Source organism: Pocillopora verrucosa, chromosome 13 (assembly GCF_036669915.1).
Source record: "Pocillopora verrucosa isolate sample1 chromosome 13, ASM3666991v2, whole genome shotgun sequence".
NCBI lineage: Eukaryota > Metazoa > Cnidaria > Anthozoa > Scleractinia > Pocilloporidae > Pocillopora > Pocillopora verrucosa.
In genome coordinates, this window is record NC_089324.1 from 4,353,128 (window position 1) to 4,374,964 (window position 21,837).

General features: G+C 38.0%; 1 protein-coding gene and 1 pseudogene across 2 annotated transcripts; one reads left to right on the forward strand and one right to left on the reverse strand.

Moving 5' to 3' along the window:
• The first annotated feature begins 1,121 nt into the window (after positions 1-1,121).
• LOC131777034 (transcription initiation factor TFIID subunit 5) lies at positions 1,122-20,533 on the forward strand. 2 transcript variants are annotated; one of them, XM_066159893.1, is made up of 23 exons: positions 1,122-1,250; positions 1,374-1,492; positions 1,991-2,029; positions 3,119-3,158; positions 3,506-3,584; positions 4,576-4,699; positions 5,234-5,297; positions 6,081-6,135; positions 6,645-6,722; positions 7,645-7,745; positions 13,397-13,430; positions 13,739-13,805; positions 14,364-14,483; positions 15,655-15,800; positions 16,154-16,184; positions 16,746-16,852; positions 17,247-17,328; positions 17,635-17,746; positions 18,449-18,562; positions 18,663-18,717; positions 19,269-19,391; positions 19,693-19,777; positions 20,190-20,533. In XM_066159893.1, exons 1-23 carry the CDS (start codon positions 1,134-1,136, stop codon positions 20,317-20,319), a joined length of 2,022 nt encoding a protein of 673 aa, XP_066015990.1. In that variant the 5' UTR covers positions 1,122-1,133; the 3' UTR covers positions 20,320-20,533. The 2 variants fall into 2 exon arrangements, 1 of the variants encoding a protein (XP_066015990.1); XR_010715946.1 differs by lacking the exons at positions 18,663-18,717; positions 20,190-20,533.
• LOC131776633 (E3 ubiquitin-protein ligase TRIM71-like) lies at positions 9,754-12,910 on the reverse strand (annotated as a pseudogene).
• Positions 20,534-21,837: the final 1,304 nt, after the last annotated feature.

Below are 21,837 nucleotides of genomic sequence, written 5' to 3' on the forward strand. Positions count from 1 at the left end.
TAAAGCTTAGCCTATCGCCATTTAAACGGGCGTCCTTTTCACGAATGATCACGTTGTGTCAACTTCAAGCAGTGCGAGTATTTTTTGTAGAAAAAATGAAATGAAAGTTAAACGTAAAATCAAAATAAACCGTAACTCTGGTTGAAATTTCGTTTTCGGGTATAAAGAAAGCGAGACGCCTTAATAGGCGTAAATGTGGGATGCGTTGGTCATTACCAACAGTCATACTTGGAAAGTGATAAATTCAATGTTGACTCAGAACAAGAGTTTACGATCTACTAACCCCCGAGCAGACATTCTTTTGGCACGTCACGCAAGCTCTCTTCTTGACGAGCCATAGAATGAAATGAGAACAGCCTTCTCCCTCCACCATTTCTTTCAAAATTTCCTTCTAATATTTCCTTAAATGACGAGTCGGTTATCAACTTTATCTTTCATCATATACGTAATAATAAGGTTTCAAGACTTGAACGCCGAACAGTAAAAAAAAAAAGGAATATCGAAGATTCAATGAAATCTGTAAAACCTCAAAACATGGTAAATCAGACGCCAAATAATTGTAAACAATGACCAAATGGCAGCCAAACAGATACACTAACATTAATCTCAAAACGAGAAAATCGCTTACACGGCGTTACAAAATTTTCCACATCTAATGTAACATCGTTGATTTTCAGCTGTTTTAAGACTTTGAAGCCCGTTTCTATCCACTTGAGCATTCTTCTGCGCGTTTGCTCTTTGTTTTTGAGGTCTACAAAGGTTCATTTTAATCAGGCATGGAGCGAAAGAAGGAAAGACCTCCTTGACGATTTTAATGACAGTTCCATAAAATATTTCCAAATCTATCAATCGTTCGGAATATCGTCATCGTCGATTAACGGACTTCAAGCACTTTTTTATCTCAAATAAACAATTCAAAATTTTTTCTTCCATTCTGCCAAAAAGAAGGGTCGAACGAGATTTTATCCCAAACCCGGTCTAGATCTGGAACAAGTGAAAATTCTTCAATTGTCGTTTGTCCGCCGTTGTTATCTTTACAAGATTTGAGAGGAATCTGGTACGAGGATCAGATTGACCAATCAGGGCTCGTTTATACGCTCTTTCGTTCTTAGTCTCTTACAGCCAAATGCAACATGGCTGCCAATTCGAGCAGCACAGCGCCCTCAGCACAAACAAAATCTAATCCTCCGAGTAAAGAAAAAGAAACGTTACTCGCAGTCCTTCAGTTTTTGAAGAAGAAGAATTTGTCTGTGAGTTTCATAAATATTTTATTGAAAGAATGGGTTTAACTTCTTTTCAAATTTATTGTACTTTGAACATGTGATTTCTCTAAAAGTTTAAGAGTACATAAAGCATATTTTCTTTTGTTTTAGGAAACTGAGAAAATCTTCAGGCAAGAAGTCAATGGGCTAGATGCAATAGAAGAAATAAATCTTCAAACTACTCCAGATTCAGAGCCAGATATTTCCTCGGTCTTATCTGCGTATAACAGGTTGAAATTTTTAGCAGCTACAAAGCTAGGTGCATTGATTCGATAACCCCTTAACGTCTTGGAGTGACCAAATGGGTGATTTCTCTTCAAATAATCGTCATATTTTCAAGCAGATTAGTGATGAAATTAAAGAGGGCTAAACTTCAGAATACCCCGCAACTTTGGTCCGCCTCACTTACATGTGTCGGGAGGCTTTGAAGATCGAGGCATAACACAATACACGCTATTCTTATTCAATGACATGTAAATGAGTTGCGGGGTATTCTGAAGTTGCTCCTTAAAGAGATATATCAATTGGGGTCACTGTTTCATTTAGCTTATTTTAATTAATCAAATTCTCAGAACTAATGCTACAATGCATTATGAATGTATTGCTGATATTGAGAATAATTAATAGCAAGAGCCAGAAAAGGGGTTCAGTTCGTTTATTCAATGACCTACCATTAAATCGGACATTATGCTTAATGTTTTTTTTTTTTTTTTGAAATCCCAAACCAGTGATGCAGATCCAACAAGATATGAAGACTATTACAGCAGGTGTGTTATGCTTGTAAGCATTTGTGTAGAGTTATGTACATTGTTGTATAAAATGTTTGGTCATCAGTGAACTAGAGAGCTGCTGATGCTCAACCTGGTTGTTTATGGTTAGCAAGACAGAGTTGATCAATGTCTTTTCTAAAATAATATTTTCTGAAGAAAGTAGTTTTTCAAGGAGAGCTGTACATGTTGTTGAGAATATTCTGGGCTTAAGTCATGGAGGAGATTAACCAATAACCTCTCCCTATAATATCCTTACATTATTTAGCAAACAGGTAATGAGAACACTCAAAATTTCAGGTAGTTGTTATCTTGATCTAACACCAAATTCTTATAACTAATATAAAAGAAAATGTACATTTAGTTAGGAGAATTAGCAATCAGATCTTGGGAGTTAAGAAGAAGTTTTCGTGTTGAAGGAGGCAACAGCACTATTCAATTTTGGTCGTGAGTGAACCTCTGTACAGAGCTGTACAGAGAGAACCTTCTTTACAGTTTTTTATGCTATTTTCAAGTACAGTTTTTATGGTGGAAGTGGTTTACATACATACTGTGTACTTGTATTTCATTGGAAAGATCAGGGTTTTCTTTAAGGTTTTAAGTAGCCAGAACTTTTTTAAAGGTAAACAGTTGTGGGTCCAGAGGACCCATACAATGGGCTTTCCTAGTTTCCTGCTCACACAATTATGTATTCATATCTCGAAATCCAATATGGTAGACAAAACGTCATATTGTTCGTACTGTCCAGCCACTGCAGCAAGATTTATTAAAAAGACAGTCCCCATCAGAATGTTTTTAAACTAACCTTGAGTCAGAAGTCTTTTTATGTTTTCAGAAAAGATAGGCAGTGCAAATTTATATGTTTATTGAGCCCAAGTTTAGACCTGATAAACGTCATCACTGTACAGGCTCTTGAAGCAATGAAAATAGCTGGTGAAACCTTGCAGAGAAGCCAGCGTACTTTGCCAGCTGCCAGCTCTTATCTACAACCCTGAAGATGATGCTACTTTTACTCAGTTTATTTATTTTTCATTGCTCCTACATTATATTTATTTAAATTATCACTTTCTGTCCTCCTATTACATACAGTTTGCAAGCTTTTGTAGAGAAATCATTGGATGTGTATAAGGTAAAAAATTAAATGTATTCTCCCTTAACCCTTAACACTCTAACATCAATATGCATATTCTCCATACTGTCCTTTATACTAATTCTTAGGTGCTGACAAGGAGAATTTATTAACAATCAAGAACTTCTTTAATTTGTGATCATTTCCTTTATTCTCATAACCTTAATATATGATTCTGGGATAATATTTTAAGGAGAAAGTAGATTCTAGTCACTCTTTGGGATCAAAGGGTTAATTGTAGAGCAGGACAGGGGATTTTATATTTGACTTGTTTGATCTGCTAGTCAATTATTTAGAGTATTAATGTGGAATTTAAAAAGACTTTTAATTTTTTAATTTTTTTTTAGCCTGAGTTAGCCATGGTACTTTATCCCATGTTTGTGCATATGTATCTTGAACTGGTATACAAGGGAAGTGAGAAGGAGGGTAAGGGTTTTTATGATGATTATTCTGATAGCCCATTCTTGCAATGTCTCATCCTAATGATGATAATAGGACTGAGTGGAGTCCAATTTGGTCTGTAATCATACAAGTGATCAACAAACTTGGAAGACCACGAAGTGAGAGTCCAATTTGTTAATCATGAGTATCACATTACAGACAGAATTGGACGGCAAGAAGTCGTGTTACGAATTCATCATACTCATCAAAATTTATAAAAAATAAAACGAATACATTTAGGTCAAATATCTCCTGTAGAGACAATTTCTAAAGTAAAAAATTTCTCCATTTTGGAAATTCCTCAGTCTTTTTGGGATAAGTGGTTGTTGCTACGGTTATTGAGATTAATTCTGTGATGGGTGGATTTCGCTGAGTGCACTTAGTACCGTTGGCTGCTTCAACTGTCTGATTACTGGTGTCTTATTACAGCCAACTGTCTGATTACACTGTTCATGTCCATGTCAACTGTAATGCACCAATGACATTTGAAGAAATCGTAATGGTTATGATTAAGCCAGAAATACTGGCATGCTTAATCAGTAGGCCATGTTTCAAGGCTTACTCAAAAATTACCCACAAAAAATCATGATATTAAAAAGGAAACAAAGTCTTCTTTCATAGGTCAACTTCTGTTTTTCTGAATCTGTACAACTGTAGAAGGGACTCTTCTTTCTTTTAATCATGTGAAGGGATCTTTTTTAACTTGATAAATCCTGGCAGTGATTAACATGTAACTTCTCCCTTTAATATCAAACACCATCTGGGAATTTACAAGGAAATGTGTAGCAGCTAGAGGGGAGAATTAACAACCAGATTTTAGGAGTTAAAGGGTTATCAGTCTGACAAGACTTGACTTTGTGTTACTGATCCAATTTTACTGGTTTATTTCTAGGACCATATTGAGAGAGGTCTTTTCTCTAAACACCTTGCCCAAAAATAGATGCCATTAAACTTTGTTACTTGATATTTTTTGCAGCACAATCTTTTTTTGCCTGTTTTCGAGGAAGTCAGGAAGATTATCATGAAGAAGACCTTAGCAAGTTGGCAGCCATAACACGGCGTGAACACATGAAAAGCAATGAGCTCATGGGAACCTTAAGGTATTGAAACAGATTATGTCCTAAGTTGCTTATCCCTCAAAAAACTTGATATGCAATCCTCAATTCTCAATTCCTAAGTTGAAGTTTATAGACTTCTGAGTCAAACTTGATGTAAGAATAAAATTTTTTTGAAAACGTCTGTATATTGTCCTACATTTGGTGTTAGTTATGCTGGTCAACTGATAGAAATTATTCTCTATAAAGGTGGTATAAAAACTTTGTAGCTTGCACATTTACACAAATTAGTTAACTGTAATGTAAGGGTATTCTAAGTCATTTATATAGCCTGTGTGAAGCTACTCCCTACCCTAACCAAAAAAAATAGACAGGATTGTTTTTTTCAGAGTTAAGGGGGGAGGGACTGCACACAGGCTATCATCAAGTTGTCTGTTTGAACAGCAGCCATTCAAACTTTCCACCAAACCTTCACCAACAAATTATTTTTTTAGTGTAACAACTATTACTTAATGTGCACCTGCTCAAACAGGATTGAGAATGCATTTTGATTCATTGAATGCATATCACTTCAAACAGGAGCAATAAGTTTGTAATCAGAATGTCAAAGGACACATACCAAGTACTCAAGAAACATTTGCAGGTACAGTTAATTTGTACTGTCACATTTTTTGGAAAACTTGTGGTTGGTATTGACTCCCAATGCTTTAAATAACATGCTATTTTCTCAACATAGAGAAAACTCTTTAGGCCAGCAGTGTTCTTTGGAAGTGCTGGGGGTTGCCTTCTTTTTTTTTCTCTGGCTACGCGTTTCTGAGGGCTGGTTACATTACTTTCTGGACAAAACAGTCCAAGACCTGACTTGATGTGAAAAATATTTCAAATTTTGGTCTATTTTGATAAATATGTGCTCAAAAAGATTGAATTTAAACTAAAAAGGAAACAATGATTTTCAGCAAATGGAAAAGATGCTTGTGCCCCTTAGACACTCACCTGTTTCATGTAGGCTATTATGTTCTTATGGTTGGCTACTCTGGAGAACATGAGGGTAGTGGTTGGCACACTCAAATCTGTAGATGAAGCAATTCAGGCTTAAGCCTTGGTTGTTACAATGGAGAAAGTGTTGTGTTCCCTGTAAATACTCTTTTTTCAAAGTTTCCATACCTTTCTTCACTCTGAAGTATTAATGATAAACCAGCACACTATTAACCTTTACACCACCAAGATTGAAGTATCAATTCTCCACATTGTTTTCCATGAATTACTTTTAATTTTAGATTAGAGAATTTGGTGCTGAATAAAAGAAAATCACCAAGTTGATATTTTTCTCTCCTCTGTTTCCCTTTCTACTTGAAAATGTATTGAGTGATATTTTAAGGAGAAAATTAATTGCATTTTATGGGTTTTTATTCATCTTTTTCCTCAGGATCAACAGCAAGAATTGCTTCTTACCTTGATTCAACAACACCTTCACTTTGATGGTAAGATTTCAAGGTGTCCATTAGGCTTTGGAGACGGTATTTTATTTTAACTTTTACACAGAATTCTCTGTTTCATTCCAGTATTCCCTTGCATCTTCATTTCTTTATGACAGTGCTGAGATGTTTTTTATTTATTTTATGTAATTTATATCTAGTTCAGTTGCCCTCTCTCGGAGGAGGTTAAATCTTATTTTTGCCTTTTAAATTGATACAATATTGAGTCAGTAGGTTATAAGTGGGCTCTATTACTAGTCATTGTTCATGAAATGAGCTTGATTTCAACCCCCCTTCCCTTCCCCCCAAAGTTCAAGAAAATGGTGGGAATCAAACCTAGCTGTAGGGAAGAAGCAAAATTTTCAGCTCAAGGGTTTCATCTTGAAATCACAAATGAAAATTCTCCTAACTAATTTACCAGAAAAGAGTATACCAGCTAGAAGGGGAATTGCAAATCATATTTTGGTTGCTGAAGGTCTAACTTAACATTTGAACTTTGTTTGTGTTCTCTTTAGTTTTTGAAGGAAGACCGCGGAATAAGCAAACAATTGAAGCAACAGCAGGAGCAGTGACTGGGGAGGCAACATTTGAGGGTAAGGGACACTAACAAGAAGATAAAAGTTTATGAGCAATGAGGAGCTACCTTGAAAGAATATCACCATCTTGGCAAGGCTGAAGATTGTGGAAAATCCAGCATACACTTAACCCTTTAACTCCCAAGATCTGATTGTTGATTCTCTCCTCTAGCTGATAGACAATTCCTTGTAAACTAGTTACAAGAATTTGCTGTTAAATCAAGATGAGTGTTTCTGCCCGATAAGTCTGAGTATTCATATATCCTGTTTGCTGGATAATGTATGGATTTTATAAGGAAAAGTTACATGCTAATCACTTCTGGGAGTTAAAGGGTCAAGGATTGGTTTTCTCTAGATAACCAGGGACTGAGAAGTTTTTTTCTGTGTTAAGAAAGTTGCTCTAAAATCTAAAAAGATGTGCAGACTTGATTTGAACCTTTTATCATTCACAACTGATATTTTCCCTTTTTTCCTGTCTAACTGCAGTAGGGTCTGCAATGGTTGTTAGTGCCATGAAATGTGGCTTGTTTTGGGTATTTGCCAGTGAGAAGGAGGGCAAAAATTCAGGGTCTGTGGTCAAACTTCCATGGAGGGAGTCCAACTCTTGTGTCTGGCTGGTTTTTATTGGGCATTAAACTACTGCTGTTCTTCAGCTCAAAGCAGTGCACATACACACGTATAAACTCTTTTCCCTTTCTGATCTATAAGCTTTGTGGATTAACTTCTCCACCTTCTGAACTTTCCTGTCCTTGCATTAGGACCCTGAACCTAGCAATCTTATGTAGGGCAGTGTAATGGTGAGCTTAGGGACTACACTAGAGACAACTGGAAGAGTACAATGTAGTTTTCAAGCCCAGGTTACAACATAGAAGAGCCAGTTATCCTTGGAAGTGGAAACTCTTTGACACTTAAAGTGAAAATGTTCCTTTTCTCACTGCAGCCAACAAGAGCAAGGTGTATTATGGAATCCCACCAGAACCTGATCTTGGAGTTGTTATTGAAGAGGAAAATGAGGAGGAGGAAGATAAAGACAAGCCAAAAGTAAGTTCATTTGAAATTATGGAGTGGTATTTAATTTGGTGAAGGAAATATTGCAATGTAGCTTTAGTTTCTCTATACTGTGTTTTTCAAATAAATTATCTTATCTGGGAATGCAAATTGCTTTTGTTATGTCTCTTAACCCTTTCACTCCCAAGATCTTATTACTCATTCTCCTTACTGTTTGCAGTACAATTCATTTGGCATAACTTTGGAGAATTTGTTTTTGGGTCAATTAACAATCTCAAAATTGATTTTTTTTTTCATCACTTGTCTGCTTGATATTGTATTGATATTGTAAGGAGAAAATCTGTCTTGGTCACTCATGGGAGATAATAAGAAAGTAATATTGGCAATGATAATGATGATGAAAACTTCATTAAATACAAAAGGTCAAACAGTTGAGTGACACACTTTATTTTTTTTAGAAGATATGGTATTATACAAACTCAGTTCAATAAGTGTTTATCAATGCAACTTATTTACAAGTGCAGTACTTCTTATTTACTACAAAACTAGATAAATTCAAATGAATCTGCTGTACTTAAAACAGTCTTATGGCCAGGCCTCCAATTGCCAAGCCCCTCATTTTAGTTTTATATATGAATGTAAGCATTATGTGGGTTCTGAGATCATTAACATATAAACTCTTCTGAATATGTTCAATCCTAAGAATTCTGCTTACATTTCAAAGTACAAAATAATGATAATGATTTCCATTTTAAAATGGCAGGCTAATCCTTTCTTAAGTTACATCTATTTTTCAGCTGATAGCTAATGATAATATTTGTTCTGTTTTTGGGTAAAAAATTGAAAGCCATTCATATTTTCTCTGAACTGTCCATATAAAAAAATTAACCAATGACTTGGCTGCTCTTCACATGCTGATACAGCCCTTGGTTTATCTAGTGCAATGTATATTCTGTGTTTGACTGAAACATTAGTTTGATTCAGTCAACACCTGAGTCTCTTATTCAAAAATCATCTTTGCCTAAAATACTTACTATATACAAGAATCTTAGTACCCTTGTTATTTGTAAGATCAAGACATATGAAACGTACAAAATACACCACTAAAAAGGGTTTTAAGTTCTCAGAAAGAACCTTTCTACAACTTACACGTTTTTTTATGTTATTTAGAAAGAATTTGCCCACAGATGTTCAAATCTTTATTTCATTTAAAAAATTAAAAAGTTTTGTTCAACATAAGAAGTGACTGTAATTTTTTGTTATGATTGTACATGAACCAAATCATAATGAATAACCACTACCTTTCATTTGTGAAAATAATGAATACCAAATGTATATTAAAAGTTATGTAAACATAACATTCTCAGTAGCAATACGCTTCCATCGGAATGCTTCACAGGCGTACATATTGGATTTGATTAACCTTTTTTCAGTCCTACCACTCTGCCAAAAGTTAACGAATATGTGCTCTAACAAACAACAACAACAAAGACTTTATTTAAACACGATAATTGTTAAAGCGACTACACGCTTGTGGGGTCGTGCGTAAAATGGAATAAAATGAAATGTAGTAAAATACAATAATTAAAGTAGCCTATCAAAATTAGAAGATCTAAAAATATTTAAAATTGGGGTCCTTAAAATTCACTGTCTGTGGAGAAATGGAATTAAAGTTCAAATTTAAAAGTGCCTTTGATTTGTAGGCTAACGAGGAGAGCTGCTTAATGGTTATATTTCTTAAATTTGATTCTTGGAGAAGTGTGTTAAAAACGATAGGTCCTCTTCTGGAAAAACTGTTTTTCATGTAATATGTATTGAATTTTGGTACTTTTATGTTGGCATTACTTCTTAGATTTTTCTTAGTATTCACGTCAACTTCTTCGGTGGTATCTAAGATGGATATAGGTAAAGTCTTCTTATCTATTTTGAACATCAGTTTAGCTAAATTAACTTTATATGTGGTTTCAATAGAAGACCATCGAGCTTTGCTTAGTACGTCAGACTTAGGCATATCCCATGGCCAGTTAAAATTAATTTTGCCGCTCTACAGTGTAAAGACTCTAATGCAATTAGGCCCTCCTTATTAGTAAGGCCGCCCCAGACGGTGATACCATATATAATTGATGGGTAGATTACTTTAAAGTATAAGTCCAGTAGCATGGGTCTTGGTAAGAACAAGCTGCGCTTCAGCATGTTAAGCTTATTTGCAAAGCTGATCTTTAGTGCTTTGACATGGTAGTCCCAGTTAAGTCTATTATCAATATAGACTCCAAGCAGCCTGGTGTGTTTAACCCATCTTATACAATGATTCATCAGTATTAATGACTGTAGTGGACCAGTGAAGTTTCCTCGATGAATTAGCATGCCTTCGCATTTCTTGGGGTGAGGCAATAGTTGATTTCTTAAGCACCATAGCTCTAGTTCCTTGAGAGCAGCATTTAGTTCGGCAATAACAATGTCTACGGTGTCTCCGATACAGAACAGGGTGGTATCGTCTGCGTACATAAAAACAGTTGCATTTGTTATATTATCAGGTAGATCATTTGTGTAAAGTGCGAACAAGGTTGGACCGAGGACTGATCCCTGAGGAACGCCTGTATTAATGCGAGCAAAATCAGAGGCTGTGAACTGTCGCCTCCCCTTTAAGTAGCTGTGAAGCCAAGCAGCCAGGTTGCCCTTGATCCCAAAGTCAATCTCGAGTTTATGCAGCAATATTTTATGCGATACACAGTCAAAGGCCTTTTGAAAATCGACAAAAACCACGCCGACAACTTTACTGTAAAGAGTTTCTTTTTATTTCTTCCTTTTGCTTTATTTCTATTCATTTCTTAATTTTACATAAAACTCAATTAATTTAGGTCGAAAGAGGTTGAATTTCACTCTGCTCAAAATAAGCCAAACCAGAGCGAACGTGGACTACTCAACTATCTGAATGCGATTGTTACAAGCATCAACAACAACAAATCTCCCTGTGCTGAGAGCGGCTAGTGCACTTGGATAAGTGAATTCTCCTAAATTTTTGCCTTCTGTTCCAAACTTACCAACAAACTTTCCATTTAGTTCAAAGACTTGTATTCTACAGTTGCCTGAGTCACAGACCATAACTTGTCCTGACTTGTTCACTGACAAACATTCTGGAAAAGAAAACTCCCCGTCCCCAGCTCCCCTCTTTCCAAACTTGTACTGAAACTTACCCTTCCTGTCAAAAACTTTGATACAATGATCACTATGGTCTGACACTATGAGATATCTATCATACTGAATACAGTGCATAGGAAGAGTAAAAGAGCCCTCTTCACCTATCTTCATCAGAAACTTGCCATCTGGAGAAAATATCTTGATCAGTTTGTTACCTGCGTCTGCAACAATGATATTCCCCTCACTGTCTACAGACAGACCGAAGGAATCATTGAGCTGATTATCAAGGTCTCCTTCCCCACCAAAACTTCCCACAAACTTACCCTCTCCGCTAAAAATCTGAATTCTATGATTTAAACTGTCTTTTACAAAAATATTGCCATTATTATGAAATGTTATTCCCCGAGGTTTGTTGAATTCTCCGACCATGTCACCCTTCTTACCAAATGATCTTAAAAAATTTCCTTCACTACTGAAAATTTGAACTCTGTTGTTGAATTGATCAGTTACAGCGATCTCGTCGTTAGCGTTCACGGCAACCCCCCAAGGACAAGAAAACTTTCCAACCGACGAACCCTGCTCTCCAAAAGCTGAAACAGGTTTTAACTGAAATGGTGTAACGCGGACAACAAATTGACTCCCGTGCACATGTTCCCCGTTTACCTTTATCGCCACTTTACATCTTCCTTCAGTTCTGGGAGAATAACTGATTTTATGGAGTCCATCCTTATTGTCAATTATTTGCAATTCCGTTGCGCATTCGCGTCCTTGTTCGTCAATGATCTCCACCGTTACATGGTCATCTTCATTGTAGCACTGTCTTCCTTTAGAGTTCCTTGTTGTCAAAGAAAAGTGTGCTTGACGATTAGCAATTGCTTCTTCAAGCCCTTTTCCTTCAGCTACTGACTGACTTGCTTTTGTTTGGTGTGCTATTTGCGATTTCTTCGGCGTTTATGGTACTGAGCATCTTTGGGTTTTCTACGAAAGCTAAAACAGAAAGCTCTTCCGGGTAGCGGTCTTTTGGCTGGCGTTGATGAATTCCTTGAAAGATTTCCTCGAAGGATTTCTTTAGTTGAACGACTTCGGCGTGTGTGCTTCGTTTTAGAATTGTATCAGCTTTTTCCAGCGATGATTCGATGATCTTTATTTCATTCTCGATCTCTCTCTTTTGCGTTGTCATAGTTTCGAGGAATCTCTTCGTTTCATCGCTCGCCGCTGCGATGATATTTTGTTTCTTCGCTTCAATAGTTGCAATTAAATTGTCCACAAACTTCTGCACTTGTCCTTTGATGTCTTCGCTTTGCTGTGTGAATTTGGCGCAGTCTTCATCAAGTCGACCCAAAGTATTAATTTTTGCTTGTAAAGTGTGCTTCTGTATTTCAATCAGTGATTTTAGTTCCATCTTTTGTCTTTCTGCCTCTTCCTCAAGGTGCAATATGGCGTGACCCGGATGATGTATCAAAACACAGCTTTGACAAGCTGCCGTTTCGCAGTTCTTGCAGAAGTATTTAAGTTCTTCTTTCTCATGCCGCTGTTTAGAGCAGAATAAGGGTCGTTTCAACACATCCTCGTAATCCTTTTCTTGAAAGTCTTTGAGCGCTAGAACACGGTGATCTTTATTGACTTGAATGATGTTATGTGCAATGAGGCACTCTTCACACCAAAACATGCAACACTGGAAACAATAAGAACTCTCGGAGCTCTTCTTTTGACAATTTCCACATCCAACTTGGCTGGTTTTGCATTCTTGAATTGCCAGCACATCAATCAAGCCGTTCAGATAAAAACTGGTGGGAAGATCTTTCAGATCACCGCTATCAGGCACTTTGCTAACAACTTGGCATTTCGGGCATCTGATTGTGTCTCGGCCATGGCTTGATCTGTGGCAAAGATTCAAGCATTGCAGACAGAAACTGTGAAGACATAGAAGCTGTTTCGGATCTGTGTATATGTTAATACACACGGGACAAGAAACTTCTTCACGAAGATTGTGAAGCAACGTTTTGATATCCATGGTTCGTCCGTCTTGTTTGAGGAGAGAGCGAGAACAGTGGCTTAAATTCTCAAAATTTGACTCGAAACGATGAATTCTTATGAATTTGTTTTGTTTTGTTTTTTTCCTTTCGTGAGCTTTTTCGGAATTTGTTATAGTTGTTTTTTCCATTGCATCAGCCAATCAGGGATCCTTGTCTCTAAAGCATGTCATGGCATGAGTTGTCATGAATACTGATTCCCAAGAATATCACCCCCAGGCATTTGGCTATTGCTAATCTCTTTTTTCAGACAGGTCATATTGCTTTCATGCTGGCGAGGAGAGTTTGCGTTTAATCACAAGTTTTGCCTTTTGTCCTTCGAGAAAACAGATAAATTTCATAAATAGAGCGCTTTCTCACCCCTTTATTTTGAACGATACTGCGAGCCTTTAAAGATTTCCCTGCTAGTTCAACTCGCGGGGTTGTAAGGGTTGTTATGTTTTAGTCGTCGCATATCGCAACTTCGCGTTACGACACCGGATGCATCTAATATTTTGCTGTCTTACGTTGTAGAAAAAAAAAGTGAAGAAAGATTCCAATGGCCCAGGTAAAGCTGAACGATGAATGTCCGTCTTTTTCTTTTTCCTGTTTGTTTGTTTTGGGATTACTAAAAGGGCATTCACATCTCAAGTGAGTGACGTAGCTTTCCTGTTAATTGAGTGATGTGAGTATTCAAGGGTGAAAAAGAGTCTATGCAACCTCATTCCCAGGCGCCTCCTCTTCTCGCTCTCTAGAGGTAAGAAGTGTTAGAAGCTGGAAACTGGAAGCTACGTTGTTGTCCATCCCGGCCTTTGTGAGACTGGGACCTATTGATGTTTGAGCGCCGTAAGAAAGCTACTGTTCTCTTATTTTCAGGCAAGAAGAAGCAGGAACACAATCCAAACGCTCCGCCTTTGAACCGCCAGATTCCCTTCCCTGACATGTAGGTCATTTCCGCTTTTTAGCCCACAGTTCATCAGATACTCCGCTCTCTTCACTGCAAGAAAGAAATAATTTGCCATCCTTTGCTTAGTTTGCTTTGGTAAATTGGGCGTTGGCCTTAGCCGGTTTTGCCAACAAGAAAAAGCATAAGGAAAAACGACTATATATAGTTAATTTATTTTGATGCCACTTCCGTTTACGCAAAGCCCTCTCCCTCTCCTCCCTCTCTCAATTTATCTTGTTATATAGAAACTACCAGACACTAAATTGTTGTATAACTGGGTTTTCGTTTGTGGCAAAAGGTGGCGCTATGATGAAAGCGAAAATATTTCATTGCAAGCTAAACTTCTCTTGTTTTGCGGCCCTTTGTAACTATCGGCTAAAAATTTTGACCGATTTTTTTTGGGGGAATGTCACGCAATATTTAGGGCCTAGTTGTTGTGTGATTATCCAGGTAAAGCTGCGAAGGTCCCAATTTTCAGCATTCCTCTTTTATTTTATCTCTTTTCCGCTTTGCACCCTAAATAAAATTATTCTTTTTTACTCTCTAATGTATCAGGAAAGACAGTGATAAGGTGGTGAAGATAGCACTGATGAGGGAAGCGGCCAAAAGAGTCACTTTAGGACCTGATTCCCTGCCTTCCATCTGCTTCTACAGTGTACTTAATGCTCACTCGAGGTAAGAGCGGTAGATAAGAACAAGTTCATTTTCTCTTATTACAGAGGAATCTCTCTTTTCCCCATCGAACGAAGTCAAATTTTTGTTCTGAATAAAATACCCAAAGATACTTCTCGATAAAGTTTGTGTCTATTACCTTTTCTGAAAATACACCTTTACTTAGAGGACACTTTTTATTCTCCCGCGGATGCCCTCTTAATGGAGGTCTCTTTGCAGAACCTTTCTATCTGTTGCCTTCATCAAAGTGACACCTCTATCCATGGGACACTTTTTATAGTGCCTTGGCTGCTCCCCTGAATGGAGGTTCCTCTGTATAATATTTGCATCTGTGACACGTTCTTCCAAGAGACGCTTTTTGTCTCACCAAAATTTGCCGCCTTGAGGAGGCTTCCATTTTAAAAACGTTCAGAAGACCTCGTGACGTTCCTTATTGAAAACTCATATTTATTAGGAACGAGAACGAGTTTATTAGAAACGAGAAGCTTTTCAGCCCGTAAAATAATGTGTTGTGTTTGATATTTTTTCTATCTTTCTGTTTCTTTGTTTGTTGTGATTTGTCTGTTCGTTGTTGTTGTTGTTGTTTTATTTGCCCAAAATCCGCTTTAAGGTGTAAGCAGCTTAAAAATATTGTGTTGTGTTTGATATCATTTCTTGGTTTTTTTTTTGTTTGTTCTGATTTGTCTGTTATTGTTGTTCTTTCATTTGCCTCAAGTCCGCTTTACAAGCGTATAAGGTATAAGCAGCTCATAACTGCAAGTAGAAGTCATTCGTTAAAAGAATTTGTAAGACAGTGATTGATATAGAAATACACCAACTGATGGATCCACGAGGTGGTTTTATCCAAATACTGTGAAACTTTCCTACAGGGAACACTTTGGAGACTAGAAATAGGGCCTCATGAATTGATGTGCCCCTTCCCTGAAGGTAACAGCTGCTGGGGCTGCGTCGTGGAACCTGCATGTAGGGATCACCGTTGGAACTAGAAAGAGTGACCTCATAATAAGAGTGTCCCTTAAGTCATAATTGATATAGAGATGTTTAAGAAGACAAGTTCCATTGTAGTCCCACCTAAAACGTTTTTTCTTTCCCTTTCATTTTTGTGAAAGAATTTGACACTTAATTGCTTGAACTGACTTGGATTCTATTTCCTGCTTTCCTTTAAATTTTGTAGTTTAAACTCGGTCAGCATATCCAACGACTCGAGCCTGTTGTCCGGTGGATTTGAAGACAGCAGTGTACGTGTATGGAGCCTCACTCCTAAGAAGCTACGCATGCTCAAGTCGCCTTCGGAGCTCGCCCTAATTGATAAGGAAGCAGGTTAGGACTATACACGGGAAAAATCTCGCGTTTTTTGCGTAATTAAGTGCTAAAATGAGTATTTGGATTTGGGCAAATGTGGGAGCGAACCTTTAATTTGTTGAGATATCCTATTCGTATTCGTCAGAGTACTTTATCATGGTCGTTAAAACAGGGCAAGAGTAAACAGAATAGGCAATCAGATCATTAGTTCAAGCCAGGAGAACGAAATGAGGACTCGAAGTACACTCTGGTTGAAAAGTCGGAGTAGGACCTTGTAGTTTTGAATGATATCAATCGTGTTCGTTTATGGCGTATGTTCGAAAGATTTTTACGCAATAAAATCCTGATGAAAACATTCATCTGCTCAACAGAGGACGTACTTGAAAGGATAATGGACCACAGGTTGGTTTTTTTCTACTTTTCCTCTCGATTTCATACTAACTTTTGGCACAAATCAAGTGATTTACTTGCGGTTCGCCTTATTTTATTGGACTTTTACATCTACCTCGTCCCAGGCGGCGTCCCATTTTTGTCGGCAGAGCTTGAAGCGAGATGCTTGATGATCAAAGAGAAGGCTGACAGGTCTCCACATGCGCGTGCATCAACACCCTGTCCACCGCTTTCGTAATGGAGAGATACATGGGTACCAGGCAGCATGCAAATGACTTCTTTTAGAACGCACAACATTGAAACTTCCGTCTGGAATCATATAACTGAGAAATATCTTGGTACTCTTTTTATCTGGGACATTGGTGAAAAACAAGTTGTTAGGCGTGTATTTCAACCCTTTAACTTCCGAAATGTTTAGCAAACAATTTTTCCCATAATTTCTACTCATAATTTTTCAAAAGAGGTGTCGAGAATGAAAATCGTATCAACTCGACGGTGTTATAAATTATTTATTCTAATTTTCTAGGAAATGTACTGAAGCCATAGAGGAGTTTTCTTTTTTCATTACTCTAGAACTGCTGTAGAGTCGAGAAAGTTGATTGGTCATTCTGGGCCCGTATTCTCGACGAGTTTTAACAACGACAACTCCTTTCTTGTCTCCGCTTCTGCCGACAGAACAGGTACGTTAAGTTTTTCCTTCCGTGAATGGCTAATGCACTATGGTGAACTTCTTTTGTTTTAGATTGCTTCGAGTCCCAGAAAATGTCTTTATTAGACAAAGGACAAAATCAAAACTAAATATCAATCGAGGATTAGTGCTAACTGCTTTTCGAACGACCAGCCCTGGAGGGCTTCTAACAAGTATTAAGACATTATAGAAAAATAATTCTATGGCACCACTTTAAATCGCTACAAGGCTTCAAGTTAGAACAATGTTCTATTTTTTTAATAGATGTTTCTATCTTTATGGTTACCGTTTATCTTATAGTGAGAATAATCTAATCCTAAGTAGTATCGTTCTCATTTTGATTTGAAAAGTAACTTATGCTAATTGTGCTGCTTGTTTCCATCAAGTTCGCCTTTGGAGTCTCTACACTTTCAGTTCCTTAGTTTCGTTCAAGGGACATAACTACCCAGTGTGGGACGTGCAGTTCTGGTAGGGACTATTGATTTCTTAACTAATGCTTTACTCTTTTTTCCATAAAATGAATTCTCTTATTTCCTAAAATAGAAATTTACAAATTCGCGAGGTATCCTTTTTTGAGGAATTTTAGCCATTTCCAAAGTGTTTAGATGATCGGCAAAGTGTAGAAATAGATGAAAAACCTCTGTGCGAGAAAGCCAATAGGGGCAAAAAACACAACACAGTTGCTGGGGTGAATTCTAACTCCTTAAGTACATTTTGAAGCTTAGTTACGTAAGCAAATGGTTGCACTCTCAAATGTGTGGAATCTCTTCCCAGCCCACGCGGACACTACTTTGCATCAGCATCACATGACCGTACGGCCCGACTGTGGAGCACAGACCAACCACAACCACTTAGGATCTTCGCCGGTCACGTGTCTGACGTCAATGTATGAGAAAGTTTTGTTGTATTGTCGTATAAATAAGATGTGCAACTCAGGGGCGAATTGATTCTCGTGGATAAACTGCCTGCAGTTTGGGCAACTTGACGATGTAAGGCCGGAAAAAAAGAATTAAGACCTAACGGAACTTTTGAGAGCTTTACTTCAGGCAATTTCTTTAACTGTAGCTTAACTGCATGGATTAATTTATCACGTAAACCTTTCAAGGGATACGTATGATTTAGTACATCATCGTTTAGGATGCTTTATTCATTTGCCGTCGGTTGCTTAGGACTGAAGTAAAATTGTGTGTAGAACGCTGTCCTCTGGTCGTCAGCCTGAACTACTGAAGTACGGGGAAAGCCTCTAATCGCTCAGGGTTAACGGGCTTTTTCAGAGGAAAGGGGAAAATGTGATTGCAAATGTTTAAACAAATACTTTATATTTTCCACATCTTGAAAAAACTTCACCTGAATTTTTCCAAGTTGGTCATTTTCATTTCTGTCTCTTTCTGTTTTTATTTATTTTTTTTTTTTCACATCATATTTTGTTGTTTTTCTCTCTTATCAAACTAATATTTTGTGGCTTACCTCATCTTGGAGGCAAAAGTTGTGCGTTCTTGAAAAAGGCTCAGACTTTTCTAATGTGGATTATTTAATCCTTGGGTCTCCTACGCGTTTTGTGATTTTTTGTTTTTTTCCCTCTCTTTAGAGGGTCGTCTTTCATCCGAACTGCAACTACATCGCCACAGGGTCGTGTGACCGGACCGTCAGGCTCTGGGACATAAATACAGGCAGCTCAGTTCGGTTTTTCACGGGACATAAGGTATGTGTAAGAGACTGGGTAACGCTGCCTTTGTTCTCATTTTGGGTGATTTTATTTTGGTAACTTTGTGACTGCCATGATTTCTTGCCTCATCTTACAGGGAGCGATATATTCACTGGCTTTTTCACCTGATGGCCGTTACCTTGCTTCTTCGGGTGAGATGTGTTTTGTTTCCTGCCCTTTGGGACCAACACAGCAGTCAAACGCCGGGCATACGAGTGACAACCGCTGTCTCACAAATTAAGCGAAAGACAATTGAATCGTTTATAGAAATCTGCAGAATGCAACAAAGTAGGGAAAAGGTGAATTCGAGACGGGTATCCTGTTGAGTTACCATTCTTTTTTGAGCTTCACTATAAAACTTATACGCTTTTAAAACACCTTACCTTGCTAGCTTGTTGGATTGTTTGTAATTCGCGTGAGACAACTGGATCTTGCCGGCCTGAAAGCCCGTCACCTGGTCATTACCACGTTGGCACATGCGCAGACGTTTGACCGCTGTGTTCTTGTGACCATCTTTTCATTTGCATGGTATCATAAGACACGTTCAGGAGTTGTTTACTCTTTATGAGATTTCGCTTAGTCTTTTATTTTATGTGTTCACTATCTGTTTCCTTTGCACTTTTCACTAGGGATTCCTTCTAACGTATACAAGGAAGTTTGCGTTTTTCCTAACTTTTCGCTCTTTGTTCCAATTTCCGTTTAGGCGTTGATAAGCGTATTCTAGTATGGGATCTCGCAGAGGGGACATTATTGACAGAGCTAAAAGGACACTCAGACACAGTGTACTCTTTGATGTTTAGTAGAGATGGGAATTTGCTGGCGTCAGGTTTGTTTTGCTTGTGCTTCGAAAGAAGTCAAAGAAAAAACAATAAAACTAGTAAAGCCTCTCGTCATCTTTAATGACTTCTTTGGCTTATCCAAGTTATAGTTTTCATGTTTTTTATGGGTAGTGCGCTGTAAGTACATTACCCACATTGCCTTAGGCTATGAGTGAATGAGGAAGTGTAAGAGCGTTGATCCGCAATACATGCGTGAATTTAGAGTTAATAGTTACAAAGCACGTCGCTGTTTTCATCTTTGCTTCACAGCAGGAAAGCAGTTGCGCATATTTATTTTTTTGCTTTCAGGTGGAGTAGATAACTGTGTAAAGCTGTGGAACGCTCGCTCCATCTGTAATCCTGATGATGACGACGATGAAGGAACAGACCCAAAGTAAGTGTTACAGCTTTGTCCCTCAGTGTATGATTACATTTCGTGTCTTGATTACTGTAAGCTCGAGCTGTTGCGCCTGTTAGATCGTTCTGCGCCGACTTATACGTAAGTGTGAGTCAAGATGCAAGAAATGAAACGCGATAAAATAAAACCAGTCAATATGTAATTTTGTCGAAAGAATCTGAGTTTGGGTAAAAGCCCGAGTGGAATTTAGCATGTTAATTTTGTGAATTGATGAAAACCGGAAAAAGCCCCGAGGGTGTGCACGGTCCACATGTGACGTCAAGTCTGAGGAATGAACCCAGGCCAGCGCGGTAGGAGGCGGCTGTTCTCACCACTGCGTCATCCCAGTTCCCTGGAAATATTATGTTTGATTCTTTTTTAATATGTATATATTCTTTCTTTGTCTCAGCCGCGCATCTACCAAAAGCAACACATTTGAAGTGGGTTCGTACCCAACCAAGAGGACTCCAGTGCACTGTTTACACTTCACGCTAAGAAATCTGTTATTAGCGTCAGGACCTTTCACAGCCTCATCATGAGGGCGTAGATGAGGGTAGGAGTCCAAGGGTGCTTTTGACCTCCTTGGCTAAGACCCAATTCTCCCCCCTCCCTCTTCCCCTCCCCCGTCCTAGCGCACAACTGAAAAATTCTCCTCCGTCCATGTCAATGGGACAAGACTATAGCTGCATTATGCTGTACTTGTAAATACTGTATAAACAAAAATTTTGTAAATTAAAATCATTTATAAGCTTCAAAGAATGTATCACTTCATTCATTTTCCCTTGGTTTTTCTCTAAACGACGGCAGCATTCTTATGAAAAAATGGAATTTTTTCTTTTTGATGCTTTCAAACAGTTGAATAACACCAAATAAGGTGATCTGATGAGAAATAATCTCTTGTAGCTGCTTTTGAGTCCAGTCATTTTTCTTGCAATCATCCACATCATGCAAAGCTTCGGTACTCGTCAGCTATACCTGTGCGGCAGCCATTTTCAACAGTTTGACTGCTATTGCGTGGGACCGACACAGAAACGCATCACTGTCTTTTCATAGCTTCAGCCAGAAAACTGAAGACATACCAACTTTTGGTTGCCTCGATTTGGTGTTTCACCTTCGTAAATTCTCTCCCTTTTTTTTTTTTTTTTTTTTTTTTTTTTTCAGTGCTAAGAGCCTCTCTGGTGTAATTTTCTCCAAAAAAACGATGGCACTAAAAGTTGTAGAAATTATAGCTACTGTACGCTAGCTGGAGACTGGAAAGATTAGCTTACTAAAAATTTTTACTTCGTGGTGGAGTTTTTCGTTCCCTTGTTGTTCAATGGAACAATTCACAAGGCAGTTGCCGAGGCCAAAATGAAATTAAGTCGGTCGATAGTCGCTGCTGTCGTAGTTTTTGTGTTCTGATGAGCGCCAATCTTAGTATTGCAATTACTGGAGGTGTATAGAGTATTTGACAGCAGATCATTTGAAAATGCATTATAAATTTCTATTTGGTGCCCAATGACACAGACATCCAGTTCTCCTCTAAGCCCTGTTATCTACGCTTTCCTGAGCCCTGAATTTAGGAAAAGCCTTCTCAAACACTATTACTTCTGTTGTTCTCGTCGCGTGTCTACTTGCGGTCGTCAACATTGTCCTTTAGGCCGCGTAGAGCCTGTCATCTGACACAGACGAATAACAGCGGAAAATCATTAGAACATCAAGTTTTCCACGTATGTACTCGGTGCATGGCTGTTTTTGGAGTTACTTCGCAGGGGACTAAGTACAGAGAGCGACTAGCGACAAACGTAAAGCCCGAGAGACTGAGATACGCCACTATTTTGACTCGGGACACGTGGAGTCTGTCATTAGCTACAAATATTAGCAAGTTTGTGTACGCACTGCATGCCTACTTTTTGATTGAGCTTCGCTTTCCAAGTGGTAACAACAAGCGCGCAGGTCCCTCAAGAAACTCAATCTGCAATCCTCAATTCTCAATCTTTGATTAACCCTATTAACCCTTTCACCCCAAAGATTGAAGTATCAATTCTCCACATTGTTTGCCATACATTACTTTAATT